At 40.5% G+C, this 15,995-nt stretch overlaps 1 protein-coding gene across 1 annotated transcript in view; it reads left to right on the top strand.

Annotated features, from left to right (window-relative positions):
- LY75 (lymphocyte antigen 75) overlaps nucleotides 1-15,995 on the top strand; it is a 176,616-nt gene that overhangs the window by 93,471 nt on the left and 67,150 nt on the right. The window contains exon 30 of the mRNA XM_063429399.1: nucleotides 6,328-6,525. Within this exon, the coding sequence (XP_063285469.1) occupies nucleotides 6,328-6,525 (198 nt within the window). The remainder of the gene's footprint in view (nucleotides 1-6,327; nucleotides 6,526-15,995) is intronic.

Here is a 15,995-nt window from a genome sequence, read left to right as displayed (position 1 = left end):
CAGTATTATTTCCATAGCCATTATCTTTAAAAAAAAAATGTAAAAAATTTACAGATAATATTGTAAAAAAAACAACTCAAGATGTAATGATAATTGCTACATGGAGAATGTTGGCATGTTGCTACAAACTAACCCACCTTGTTTGGACACTTGCCTATTCCCAGGGTGTGCTGGAGGGGGGAAGTAATAGCTATAAACCAGTCAGATCAGTGTGTGATGCATTCAGAGTTAGAAATCACCTTTTTCCATCATATTATCTTGGTTTTGGAATGTACAGTAGTTTATAAATGTTGCCGCACTGGAAGGGTTATTTTATTGATAGCTAGAGAGGGCACACATGCTTGGTGGGAGTTTAGAGAGCCCACAACTGGTTTATTTACAATTAGAAAAAATAGCATAAATGGAATTATTTAGTTAAGTTTTCAAAAGGAACTAGGACTTGGACCAGACTTTTTTTGGATTTTATTTTCAGCTGTTATTTATTATACTTGGTGAAGTAACTTAAATAAACATTATTTAGCTGCAAGAAACAAACAAACAGAAAATGAAATATATATATATTTCATTTTCTGTTTATATATACTATTTATTCTGCTTTTATATATATATATATATATATATATATATATATATATATATATATATATATATATATATATATATATATATATAGTGTACATTGGATTAGCCTTATTAGTCCAATAGACAAGATGCCAAAATATCAGAATATTGCAATATTACCTTTTTTATTGGACTAAGATAATATTTCAAAGACAAGCTTTTCAAGAGTTTTCCTCTCTTCTTCAGGTCTGAAGCAAGTATACTCTGTTATTTTGGCTTTATATATATATTTATTTTATTTATTTATTTTTAATATAATTTTTTTTGTTTGTTTGTTTCTTGCAGTTAACATGGAATAGCCTTCCAGCTGAAGTGGTAGAGGTTAACACAGTAAAGGAGTTTAAGCATGCGTGGGATAGGCATAAGGCTATCCTAACTATAAGACAAGGCCAGCGACTAATGAAAGTATTTAGAAAATTGGGCAGACTAGATGGGCCGAATGGTTCTTATCTGCCCTCACATTCTAGGTTTCTAGGTTTCTTTAAATTACTTTATCCAGTATAATAAAAAAGATCACCTTCCAGTAATTTCATCACTGCTTATTTGCTTCTTTTTTTCTCCCGGAGTGGGAGTTGACTCTGGCCCCAGGGAATGATTAACATACTGTATTTACGTACATTCTCCCAGACACATGATCTTCACTGCTCTACATTTCCAGGGAAACACATTGTTTTTTTCCTCTCCTCCCAGATTTCACTGTTGTTGATCTTCTTACCTAACTCTGCCTTTTAAGTCCTTTGTAATTCTAAAAATATTCTGATACTTACAAGTTATGCAGCCATAATAAATGTATTCTTGCTGCATAATTTGTAGGGAACAGAATCTTTAACATCATAACATCAGGGGTGCCCAAAATGTAGATTCACAGATGTTGTAGAACTACAAGTCCCATGATGCTTTGCATGCCTTTGGAATGACAAAGTATCATGGAAGCTATAGTCTTAAAACATCTGGGGATCTACATCCTGGGCAGCCTTGTTCTACATGATGCACATTTGTATTATTTATTTTTTACCTTATTGATACTGTTTTGTTCATAATATCCATATTTTATTGTATGCATACAGCGCTTCTTTCTCTGATTTCTTATATATAGATATAGGGCTAGGCCACAATTGTATATGGCTGAGTTTAGTGGGAGTTATACAGCAGGCTAATCCCAGACAGGTGTCATGGGGTGGGGGCTGGGAGGGTGACAATGGAATGGAATGTCACCTCAATTATTAAGGAACAGGCCCTAATGGGTGGCCAGTGGCAGGCCCACCCCATTATGTGGGGATGGGGCCTTTCTTAGTGGCTTGGCAGCTATAACTTTCCAGTCGCTAGATTGAATTACAGTGTAACTACTGTTTAGTAGATATACCCTCCTCTCATGACAAGAGCTAGGGGCATATAAGATAAGATTTTAAACTTCACTTATACTAAAATGGGGCACATATTGACCCCCATAGTCTTTACTTTTACTTTTAAATGCGACATCTGGCTAACAAATACTGGCCAGCTGCCATATGGTTTACCCTTGCACCACCAGAAGAAAAAGGAAGTATGCTTTGAGGGACCGGCTTATATACTCTTTTGTGTCTTTTGTGTTCTCATTGGCTGTTTTTGTCACTTTACCGTACAGTTATTGGGGGTTTGCAGTACAGAGAGTTAAGCAAAATATAAAGTCTCCTATAGTGTCTTAAAACTTGTGAATGTGCATCCTGACAGATGCATTTCCTCCTAATTTAGTTTGAAATCAGTGTTGTAAATATTCAGGATCCTATATTTCGCCCACCTTGACAAAATCTGGTGTTTATTGAATAACCCTGAGCATGTTAAAAAGTTAGATTGGAGGGAGGAAAGGGTGACTTCTCACACCCTCCTTAGTGAAGAGCAGGTATTTGTTTTTGCAGTATAATCACATGGGTGGCTGATCACATGTTTGCCGGATACAAGTGTGTCATGCAACTATTACCTAATATTATCCTTGATACGAATAGAAACTGATAATACAGTAGCAGAATTATACTATAATTTCTATATGAATTTGCACGTTCAGTTTTTTTAACCGTTTCAATAAATTATAACAACAATGACTGATTTCTCTAACAAGTGGTACAAGACAGAAGGAATGAGAATCAGTGATGTTTTAACAGAATGTTATAACAATACAATGAGATGCAAACAAACTAGGAAACCTTTTTGGTCTCGATTTCACAAGTAATCAACTGAACTTAGCATAATACCACACAGGCCACATTTTTTTATCTGCCATTAGAATGGTAGCAAGGGCCCATGCTTTGAAATCGGCCCAAAGAATGTTTTTTTTTCCTATTTATTCCACAATAGAGTGGCGGAACACCCAGGGTTGCAAAGGTCGTGAGTGCGACCAGGCCCTGGGTGTTCCACGTGTCACAGGAGGGCTATGCAGGATCAGATTGGCCCACTGGAAAAGCTTGAGATTTCTGGTGACCATCTCTTGCCTGGTGATGCCCAACACAGGGAAGGAAATACTGACAGGGACAAGGGTGCACTCACAATGTGAGTGTGAAAAGATGTCAGGATTTGTGGCAACGTATCGTGGCTGCTGGATGTCAAGCAAGGGGAGGGTCGGAGAAGGTAAGGTAATTTAGAGTTCAATGTTTGTTTACCTTGACTGTATGTGTGTGTGTGTGTGTGTCAGAGTGTGTGTATGTGTGCACGTGTCGGTAAATATGTATGAGTGTCAATGTCTGTGTGTGTTTCAGTGAATGGGTATGTGGGTGTATAAGTGTGTATGTGTGTTAATGTGTGTGTGTGTCCGTGCACTTGTCAGTGAGCTTCACTGAGTGTATATATATATATGAAAAAGTAAAAAAGTATAGCTGCACTCAAGGTTGAGGATTAAAATCTTCAATATTTTATTCAGTCATTTAAAACAGGGATCAACGTTTCAGTCCAGCTTGTGGACTTTCCTCAGGATCACAAGCTGGACTGAAACGTCGATCCCTGTTTTAAATGACTGAATAAAATATTGAAGATTTTAATCCTCAACCGTGAGTGCAGCTATACTTTTTTACTTTTTTGGATACTTTTGAGCCCTGGCTGGCACCCGGCAAGTTACTTGGAATATTATAGCTTGAGTGCAAAGACATCCTTTACATATATATATATATATATGTGTATGTCAGTGTGTGGTGACTGTGTATGTCAGTGAGTGTGTGTCACTATAAGTGAAAATGTGTGTTAATGAGAGTATGTGTTAGTTAAAGCGTGTGTGTGTGTGTGTCTGTCTGTCTGTCTGTGTTTGTGTGTACCAACAACTGCGTGTATGGGTCAGTAAGAATGCATGTGCTTAAAAGGATGACAACGTTTAATTTGAAAATTAGTTTCACTCAATTCGGCTGAATTGCTGCTTCTTATTTCCCATCTGGCACTGGGCCCAGGGCTGGGAGCAAACTACAGTTGAATTTATTTACCTCTAGACCCAGAGGTAGAACTCTCAAAGAAGTCAATCGGAACACGGCTTCTGCCTCATTTAGCCTCCTGCTCACATCCAGGTCTCCCAATTCTCCTCTGCTAGCCCTCCCCATGGTGTGAGCCTTGATTTATGTGTGCTGTGGAGCAATTATGGGGGAAATACCACTGGATTACCAGAAATTCACAAACAATAACACTCAGCCAGCCCTAACAGATATTCAGATTCAGCCAATTACACACACACTCAGCCAATTACACACATAGACAGGGACATTTTAGCCGCGAGGCAAACAAGGAATTTGCCTTGGGCCGCATTTTCCAGGGGGCGGCAAAAAATGCCGGCCCCAAATGCCCAGGGCAAATGTCTTGTTAGCCTTGCGGCTAACTGACATGCTGGGCTGCCGGTCGGGCTGGCAAGGGAACACTTCCTCTGAGCTGTCTGCTCAGCTCCCTCGTGCGCCGCAGAGTGAGGCTGGGAGCCGGAATATGACGTCAGAGAGCTCAGGGGAAGTGCTCCCTCGCCAGCCGCCCAGAAGCCCGCACGCCAGCGCCGCACACCCAGCAGCCACTGGACCCCCAGGGAGAAAGAGAATCCCCCCCAGCATTCCGAAAGGTAAGGAGGCTCGGGTGGGGGGGGGGGCTAAATAAAAAAAAGAAGTGTTAATGTGAGTGAGTGTGTGTGTATGTCTGTAAGTGTGTGTGTCTGTTATTGTGTGTGTCTGTTAGTGTGTGTCTGTTATTGTGTGTGTGTGTGTGTGTGTGTCTGTTAGTGTATGTGTCTGTCTCTTAGTGTATGTGTCTGTCTGTTAGTGTGTGTGTCTGTCTGTTAGTGTGTGTGTGTGTTTCTGTCTGTTAGTGTGTCTGTCTGTTAGTGTGTGTGTCTGTTAGTGAGTATGAGTGTGTGTCTGTTAGTGTGTTTCTGTGTGTCTGTTAATGTGTGTGTGTGTCTGTTAATGTGAGTGTGTTTGCCTGTGAGTGTGTGTGTCTGTTAGTGAGTGTGTGTGTGTGTGTCTGCTAGTGAGTGAGTGTGTGTCTGTTAGTGTGTGTGTGTGTGTCTGACTGTGTGTGTCTGACTGTGTGTGTCTGACTGTGTGTGTGTGTCTGACTGTGTGTGTGTGTGTGTGTGTGTCTGTTAGTGTGAGTGTGTTTGCCTGTGAGTGTGTGTGTCTGTTAGTGAGTGTGTGTGTCTGCTAGTTTGTGTCTGCTAGTGAGTGAGTGTGTGTTTGTTTGTTAGTGAGGGAGTGTGTCTGTTAGTGTGTGTGTGTGTTTCTGTCAGTGAATGTGTGTCTGTGTATTTAGAATGCAGGGCGGGGGGAAGGGTTGGGTGGGGGTGGCGGGGGGCGCCTGAGTTTTGTCCTGCCTAGGGCAGCACAAAACCAGGATACACCACTGCACATACATATCACACCCAGCCAACAACCACAATCAACACATAGTCAGCCGGTACACACATCCCATTCACGTGAATTGCTTAGGGTGGAGCAGGAAGGGTGACAAGGGGGTCTCTTCTTTGATTCTTGTACAGAGACCCTCTGGTTCCTAGGGGCACAGCTGTCACACTCTGCTCGTTATGTATTGAAATAATTTATTTTAATTTATGAATTGCTTTCTTATTATTGCATATTATTCGACCTGCACTGTGCATGGTGGCTGTGTTTCCTGTTATGTTTGTAGACTTAAAGTAAGATAAATAACATTGCAACCACAAAAGATGGAGAATTCAGTTTAGGTGTTTCACACATATAATCCATAACAATTGAAATGTAAATTCAGTTTCTCCTATTCAGTAAATCCACTTTCTCTAATTAGGCCCAAACCTTCTATTGTTGGCCTGCAAAGCTTTAAATGCAACATTGCATAATGTACTGTTCAGTAAATACACACCTTACTGAATGCTGTTCTACTTATCTAACCATTAACAGTTTGTGTTATCTTGCTATTTTACACAACTTACAACAATCACATAACTTATTTTTTCTAATATAGTTTATAATATTTTTGAATACACTTTTAGAATGTTTTTTTATTCAAAATATTAAAATAGCAAATATATAAAATATAAATATCAATATATATATTTTTGTATATTTATATAAATATTGAAATATTAAAATAATTTTCATAATATTAAGTAATTGTAAAAGCTTAAAAACTAATATTTTTTTTAATATGGAATCATGTGCAAAAGCACAGTCAAAAATAGTAAATCGAGGTTATTATTTCTTCTTACAATAACATCTCGCTGTATTTTCTGTTTGTCTTCAGGAACCCATCATGTCATCATTCCAGTTGTTGTCGTGTCCCTCGTAATCCTGCTTATCCTTTTCATATTTTTATGGTACCTGCTGAAGGGGAACAAGCCTGTCTTTTTTGGAAACCCGTGTCTCCAGAAAATGCATCGCTCTGAACCAGATGCTAACACGGCCGAAGAATCTATCCTAATCACAGAAATAAACAGTAACAGCGGAATATAAACATTCAAGGATGAAGAAATCGATTATTTCATTTAAATTAATTTCCATTGCATATGAATGAATAAACATTTTCCTTTTTAAAGACCCTCGAAACTGATAGATCTGGTGTAGGTCCGATGGCTGCGGGGTGCATTGGTGGTGAGTTTTATTGACCTCAGGCTGCATCTCCTGGCCACCACCATCTTCATTCTGCAGGTCATCTTTGGCTCCCGCCGCTTTAGTTGACCGTTGCCATGTCAGCAGACATGTAACTGGAAACCAATGGGCCCCCATACGTCTCACCCCCCTGCCCTTTAGCTCCTCCATGTGTCTCATTCATGCCCACAGGGTTAGTGTGGTATGGTTGGTGGGTTGAGTATGACAGAATCGGAGCGGTTAATGAGGGTGAGTGTGACACAGTGATGAAGAAAGAGTGTGACAGGATTGGATTGGGTGAGTGTGACAGTGGGAAAGAAGGTGAGTGTAATAGGGTGAATATGGTAGAGCGATGGGTGGTGAGTGTGGCATGGGTGAATGACAGGATTGGTAGAGTTATTGTGAGTGTGGCAGGGTGAAGAGGGGTGACAGTGTGTGTGGTGGGGTGAAAGTTACACAGACACACCCGTGCATACACTGACATACATGCAGATACACACCATATAACACATACAGATACATACACAGACACACATGCTGATACACATACACACACTGACACACATGCAGATGCAGACACACAAACTAACACAAAGATACATATGTAAACGCAGACACACGTGCAGATACACAAACACTTAAGGACAAACATTCAAATACACAGAAGGACACTCATACAGATACAAACAGTGACACACATACAAATACACAGGGCACACACGGACATACAGATACGCAGACATACAGATACACAGACACACATACATACATACATACAGACACACAAACAGATACACGCTTACATACACATGCATACATACAGAGACACACACACACACATACAGAGACATACATACAGAGACATACATACATACATACAGAGACACACACATACATACATACATGCAGAGATACATGCAAAGACGTACATACATACAGAGACACACACACAGAGACACACACACAAATACATACAGAGACACACACAAATACAGACACACACACACACATACATTAGTCACCCTCCTTTTTCCTACCTTCTAAATGCAGGAGGGTGACTTCCCTGGGGTCCAGTGGTGGCTCAAGCTGATGGGAGTCAGAGTTCCTACTCTGACTCCCTACTCTCCTTACTCCCGGAGAAGGTGTGTGTAAGCTGGGAGGAGTGACCGGGGAAGTCACTTCCTCCCAGCTCTGATGTCATCACATGGGGCCCGTTCGCGCTGTCAAAGCGCAGCAGTGCTGACCGGGCCCCCTGGTAATACTTTGCCATAGAATGGCCCTAACAGCATTGTCCACCCGATAGGACCCAGGACGTGTGGCCCCAGCGGTTATACCTCCCGGGCTGGGGCCGCAACACATGGCGGTGGGCACCCGTTCGCAGGGATCCACAGTGGGCCAGGTCACAGCTACGACCCCTGCAAATGCGGTAGTTTCGCCACTGCATGTCAGTGCTGTACACTTGCTCATGCAAAACCGCGGGATCCTCCATAGTCAAAGCCTGAATCACAAAGCCATCATTTGGGATGGCTGCTAGGATTTAGCAAAGGTTGACAGAGGAGCTCTACATTTGATCAACCTCAGGCTTTACCATATAGTATCTTATGGTTGAGTTGTAAATTCAATGAAATTCAAACGCAGTCTTAATCAGTGTTTCACAAGATTATATATTTAGTAAATACTGAAAGGTGACAGATACACTGTAGAAGACAACAGTTAATATATGCTAAATTGGAGTCTAAAACACAAATATATGAAGTCTAAAACACAAATATACCCTATATATTGTGATATAGGTTTTGTTAAGAAACCGTTCAACAATCTACCGTGCACACTTTTTTACTTAACTGCAGCCCAATTCCCTTTTCCATTGGCAGATTCTTGCAGTAAACTCAAGCACATATTTCTGTGTAAAATCCATAAGTGTTAATTCATTTTCACTTTGTTATCTTTAATTTACTTTCTGACCACACTCTGTATTAGTTAATTTAAATTACTTTCTGACCACAAGCTGTACTAGTTAATTTAGATTACTTACTGACCACAAGTTGTATTAGTTAATTTTCAACAATGACAAGATTTTGTGGAACATGATATTTTAGGTATTTTATATCCGTTTGAAGAAAATTGTGAAGCTCTCACGTATTTAACAGTACAATAAAGCGATGTAGGTTTTTTTCTGCTCTGCCATTCTTTCCAAAGTCATATATATTTATATATGAAAAAAAGGAAAAATATTGTTCCAGACCACCATGCGTTTCTTGGTCAGTGATTTAACAGTTTAAAGGTACTTTCAAGAAATGCAAAATTACACAGAAAGATAAAAGGCAAGTTCTGACTCCTACCTTCTCCATACCTATTACTTTATTTGAGAGAGGGCCCCTTCGAGGCCTGCACACTTGACAATCCCCCTTCCTGTCTGTGGTACATTAGCTTAGAAAAGCAGTTTATAGGTTACAAGATGGCTGTCAGCAAACAAGATGGCTGATGGCAGGTCATCCGAAGACTCTATATCATCATCAGCTATGTGTTCAGTCCAGCTATTTTAGACTCAATTTTAAAATTCCCTTTAAATAAACATGTTTATAGAAGTTAGAAAAACAATTAATTGATATTCCTCCTGATACTCGACCCATTGATGGCATTTCCCATGATGGTAAGCCAGTTTGAAATAGCACTCTTTAAGGATTACTTTTGTCATGACCAGCCAGCATTACCTGAGCTACCCATAACTCATTGGGAGGTATGCAGATTAGGACATCAATGGCAACACCCAAAATGGGCGGGGCACTGGAGAACAGAAGTGGGAGAGCACTCCTGAAGTGCACTCTGCGAGGTACTGGGGTTTGTACACAGCACAAGCTTATTCAATACACTCACCCTTAGCTTATAACTCAGAAGCTTACAGGGAGTGCAGAATTATTAGGCAAGTTGTATTTTTGAGGATTAATTTTATTATTGAACAACAACCATGTTCTCAATGAACCCAAAAAACTCATTAATATCAAAGCTGAATATTTTTGGAAGTAGTTTTTAGTTTGTTTTTAGTTTTAGCTATTTTAGGGGGATATCTGTGTGTGCAGGTGACTATTACTGTGCATAATTATTAGGCAACTTAACAAAAAACAAATATATACCCATTTCAATTATTTCTTTTTACCAGTGAAACCAATATAACATCTCAACATTCACAAATATACATTTCTGACTTTCAAAAACATAACAAAAACAAATCAGTGACCAATATAGCCACCTTTCTTTGCAAGGACACTCAAAAGCCTGCCATCCATGGATTCTGTCAGTGTTTTGATTTGTTCACCATCAACATTGCGTGCAGAAGCAACCACAGCCTCCCAGACACTGTTCAGAGAGGTGTACTGTTTTCCCTCCTTGTAAATCTCACATTTGATGATGGACCACAGGTTCTCAATGGGGTTCAGATCAGGTGAACAAGGAGGCCATGTCATTAGATTTTATACCCTTTCTTGCCAGCCACGCTGTGGAGTACTTGGACGCGTGTGATGGAGCATTGTCCTGCTTTAGATTTCGCACATCTATTTTATCAGCGCCTATTTCTGTACACAGAGCACTTTAACCTTTTTTACAAGTTATTGCATTTGCCTTATCAGTCATATCATTTCATTTCTTTCAAGAGCACATAGAGCTGCATTTTAAAGATAGAATAGGCGTCAGTTTCAGAGCAAGATCACACCACAGTCTTATTACTTTTAAGTTTATATTTCAGTTTCCTGTATCCCCCTTTGATGTGTGAGGTCTTTTGATGTATGTAAGTACAACTTGCACATATTTAGCTAACTACCAAGCCAAATGCTTACTTAAAAGGGCACTTAACCTTTATTTTTTTCAATAGTTTAATTTGAAATAATAGGATGTTGTTCATTGGGAAGCTAATAAACAGAGAACACGAAATCTCAGTTCATTAAATAATAAATTGTTGGCGATGCTGCCACATATATAGTATAATCAATATCATTATTTAACAATAAAGGCACCCTCCCAGGGCCACTGACGCCTTTATTCTACAATTAATATAGTAAAGAATGATGAGCATTATGTAATTAAGATATTCTGTTAATTATAAAAAGGACATTGCATGGGAAGAACAGTCTGAAAGTGGCCAGACCACTTCAGGAGTTCTAAAGAAGCAAATTATGCCTGATATTAATCTCGTTACCGCAGAACACACTTGGTAACTTTGACATTTTAAAAACTAATTACAGTCTATGCTATTGTAACAACCTGGCCTTAAATGATTTCATACCAAATATAATGATTTACCAATTACACTGCTAACCATGCAGATATGCAGGATATGGTAGTATAAGGTCATTTCTATAATAGATTAAGATCTAACATGTAATGTTAGATCCATAAAGCGTTAATGGGGAGATTATGAAAACGTGCCCAAGTTTCCACCTCACAGGCGTCCTGATAACTATTGGCCAGGCCTTTCATTTCTTACTGCAGTCACTATTGTGGTGAACAAGAGTCAACCAAAGGCTATGACAACAATAAAGCTCCTGCTCTGGAGCACCGGGTGGCTGCTTTGGGATTGAGTGCTGTTCCTACCTACACTTCTGCAAAACAATAAAGCTCTCTGCGCCAATCCATTTCTTTATGACTTCTTACACTTTTAATTGAGCTGACCTGGAGTCTACAAGAAATATAGAACCTTTTCATGACCTACCATAAAATCAACAATCCATGCAGTGAATTGGCAGAGCTTCTAAAATCAAAACACCGTCTAAAGCACCACCTATTTATTTTGTGATCATTTGTTTAAATTGCACCTTGATAAGTTTCTTAGACGTAAATAGGACACTTGGAAGCTAGCATGTGGGGTTTGTTGTTTTGACTGTTATTTACAAAAATCCACCTCACTCAGTGAATAACTGGGGCTCTCTCTGCCACCCATACTCTGCTCCCCCAGCACCGATCACGTGGAAATTAAATGTACCCATTATTCAGTGCAAATCCATCTAAGCTCGGATGAGAATGATAGGGTTAGTGTGCTGGCAGGTTGCATGCAGTGGTTATGGTGCTTGGGGTAATATACATGTATTCTGTATACTTGTTAGTTGAAGTGTTAGGGAGCTATAAGTGGCAGAAGTGGCACTTGGCACAAATTATAATACTTTATGATTCCACATGTATTTAAAAAAAAAAACCTACTAAGGCAAGGTACGAGAATGTCTAAATCACAGCAAAAAATATAAACTTTGGATTGGTACCTCTGGAGGAACAGCGAATCTATCAGTTGTTTCCGTCTGTTGGCTGGCTAATGGCTTAAGAGCAGTGGTCAGTGGAATAGGAAGGGTCATAACAGTACAGTACTTAAAGCAAATCTTTAATTATAGTATTTATTTTTTTTAAGTCGGTGTGATACATTGTACATTTTGTAGAAACAAATACGCAATACGTACAGCGATAAAGTAAGTACAAACATTGTCTGTTTTACATTTTTTTGTGTTGCTTTGCCCCTGTGAGAGGTTACTTGCGTACTGACGACTTTAGGTTATTTCATTCTTATTAACAATTAACAATTAACTGTTTCCAGGAGAGTTATTGTGTTTGCATATGGTTTCTATCGGTCTACTTCCGTTTCGTAGACGTGTGCAGTTCGTTTAGGCTTACTCTAGCTGGAGAGTCTAGGAACGAAGAGATAGTGAAGAAAGGAAGAAGAAGAGGAAGAGAGAGAAAAAAAAAAGGGGGGGTAGGGTCCTTCACGTAGTTGGGTCGGGGTGAAGCGGAGTTTTCTGGCTTTTATGCTCCTTTTGTCCTAGCAGCTTCACAGTCTCCTGGAGGTTTGATGGCCCGGCGGGCGCCCCATTGCCATTCCGGGTTCCATGATCCCATGGCCGTTGTGTGGGGAGTAGGGTGTACGTTGGTTGTGTGAGTGTGCGTATGATGTCCCTATTTCCCTCCCTTCTCCTAGTCTCCCCAGTCCCCAGCCATCCATAGCTCCCATACCTTTTTGTGTGCCTTTAGTGTACCTCTGATTTGGGCTGTTAGTCGGTCCATTACGTGGGCGTCTTTTATCCTATTTATGACTGTATTAATCTGGGGAGTATCTGGCTTGAGCCAGCTCTGTGCCATTGATTGTCTGGCTGCTAGGGTGATTTTGCAATTATAGTATTTTTAAGAAGAGAGAATCTCTGTAAAGCAGGAAACTATAACCTACGGAAATTTTATAAGATATAAATATAAGGAGCTTATTCACTAAATATCACATTAAAGTGAACTGAAAAATGAATTGAATAATTAATGCTAACATAGATAAGCTGTTACAACAGGTAATTTGGCAAATTTTCCCAAATCAGCTACGTTGGCCTATTTTTTGCAATTCAGTTTTCAATTCAGGATTTTGTTGAATAAACACCATGGTGGTTTGACTATTTTTGGCTAGTGCATTACAGAGAATTGACAAGGGAAATGCAAATATTTGGGTTAGTATTGTGGCTTACATTTTGCAGCTCTTTATGGGGTTTGTTTACTAGACCACAACTGCACATTTTAGACAAGAATCTTTTAGCTGCAAAAATAGCTGTGTCAGATAATGTTTGTGATTTGTGTTTTTTGGTCTGTCTGTAATTTCATGGTACATTTTCACATTTCTGGATTTGTAATTAAACCTCGAAAACCAATAACTGTGGAAGAATAAAGAAAATTGTAAAAGTCAGTCAAAAATAACCAGACATGGGACACTTAATAAACCCTTGTCAGTTGTGTATGTGTACTTGTCAGTAGTTCACCCCTTTACCTACTGTGAACGTGGCTCAAAGGGCTATGCTGTGGCAGTGCGAGCTGAGCATTGGTGCTTACGTGGTAGCACCAAGTTTTGATTGGTTCCATACTGCCTCAGGGTGAGTTTTGCCCAGGCACTTAGAAATACTGCTGTCTGTGAGGTAATTCTCCCGAATGCCAAAAATTCTCCAAGTACCGCAAGTAGGTGCTGTTTCCTCACCCCTAATTATTTTCCTGCCTTTGAATCTGGCAAAAGGAGGTTTTGATCATTTGCCTGCCTAGATAAATCGGGGGATTGGATTTGGCGTCTACTGGCTACTTAACCCCTTAAGGACCAAACTTCTGGAATAAAAGGGAATCATGACATGTCACACATGTCATGTGTCCTTAAGGGGTTAATGGAGTAGTTAGCCCGAGTGTTCATTGCCTGGTTAATTTGTTTCATTAATGTTTTAAAATAAGGTTACAATGTTTATTATAATAATAATTAGTTACAATGTATTTATATTGAATTTCTCCAACTCAGTCAACAGATAAACAGAGACAAAGCTCTTTATTTCTCCTCCACCTGACTTTCTTTGACACAAGGCGGAGTCTGAGAGTCAATCCCTGCAGCCATTATCTGTTTCGGCTGCAGGGAATTAGCTATGTCTATAAAGGATCCCTCGGTCTCGTGGGATTCTCCATAGACCTCTATACTGTACTCTCGTTCATATGCGAAAGTACAGTAGTAACTTCAGCGCAGAATAGAGCCCTGCCAGATCAAGATGGCGACAAGTTCAGGTTTACTTGCAAAACCCCCGTCCAGACCACAGGACCACCGACAACAAAGTCCCCAAATGGTGACATTGCCACTTTAAGTGTCTCTGTGTGTTTCTTCCTATTCAGTTCAATTATTTAGTTTCCTTCCTATAACACAAATTACTGCTCTAAACATATTGGAAGTGAGGAATGTTTATGATTTGCAAACTTTCAAAATTACACATTAACATAGTAATCTAGGGTGATCAAAAAGACCCAACTCCATCAATATTCCAACATTTCACACATCATTTTCTGCTGTTGACCCAAAATAAGATGAAAAAACTATTTGAAGCAATTTCCATTTCTGCCACAAAAGAAAATACGTCAGATTTCTCCTTTAATCAACAAGCGAATGCCATTATATTAGTAGGTATTCTGTTTTTTGGTTTTTTTTTAAAGGTATTTAGGTCTTATGTTTTAAAAACAGCAATTTTCCATCTTTCTCGCGATGCTAAATAAATCTTTATAAAGTAAATAAACCTCATGACATCACACAGCACCCCCTCCCACACACACAGCACCACTCTCACACACACAGCACCTCCCCCCACACAGCGCACCCCTCTCACACACACATGGCACCCCTCTCACACACATAGCACCCCTCTCACACACACAGCACCCCATACACACAGCACCCCCACACACACAGGACCCCACACACAGCATCCCCCACACACACAGCACCCCTCTCACACACACATCACTTTCCCCCCACACGCAGCACCCCTCTTACACACACATCACCACTCTCACACACACAGCACCTCTCTCACACACAGCACCACTCTCACACACATAGCACCTCTCTCACACACAGCACCACTCTCACACACATAGCACCTCTCTCACACACAGCACCACTCTCACACACATAGCACCCCACTCTCACACTCAGCACTCCTCATACACACACACACAGCACCCCTCACACACAGCACTCCACACACACACACACACACACACACATTCCGCACCCGTATACACAAACACATACACTGCACCCCTCAATGCAGTATGTGTATGTGTGTGTGTTTGTGTGTTTGTGTGTATGTATTCAGCAGACTGTGTGTAAGTATTCAGCATTCTGTGTATACTCAGCAGTCTGTCTGGGTATACTCAGCATTCTGTGTGTGTGTGTAAACAGCAGTCTGTCTGTACGTGTATTCAGCAGTGTGTGTATTCAGCAGTCTGTATGTATTCAGCAGTCTGTGTGTGTGTGTGTGTATTCAGCGGACTGTGTGCATGTATGCAGCGGACTGTGTGTATGTATTCAGCGGACTGTGTGTGTATTCAGCAGTCTTTGTGTCTGTTGGTGTGTGTATGTATTCAGCAGTGGGTTTGTGAATGTGTTCAGCAGTCTGTGTGCATGTTTTTTATGTATGTATTGCATTTGGAGATACTAATACATATAAGTCTAATTTTATCTATAATTTAAATTTGTATTCATGTGAGTTCTGTGTAGGCAGGGCCCCAGTGCACTGCTTTGCCCAGGGGCCCATAATGTTGTTAAGATGGCACTGGTGGGTGGGTGGGATGGAGGGTTGCGAGGGAGCACTGACTTATGTGCTGTTCCAGTACTGCTCCCTCCACTGATGCCACCAGGAGACAGGAAATGACGTCAATCAGGCGCCGGCAGCATCAGCGGAGTAAGTCAGTGCTCCCTCGTGCCCACACCCCCTCACAGCAGCGGGAAGGAATCAGATCCACCAGGAAGGGAGCCTGGGTGGACTTCAAACCCCCACCCGCACCAAAAAA

The sequence above is a fragment of the Pelobates fuscus genome, chromosome 8, assembly GCF_036172605.1.
Source record: "Pelobates fuscus isolate aPelFus1 chromosome 8, aPelFus1.pri, whole genome shotgun sequence".
NCBI classification, from domain to species: domain Eukaryota; kingdom Metazoa; phylum Chordata; class Amphibia; order Anura; family Pelobatidae; genus Pelobates; species Pelobates fuscus.
The sequence above is the reverse complement of the archived record's forward strand: the minus strand, read 5'-3'. Positions and strand labels throughout refer to the sequence as shown.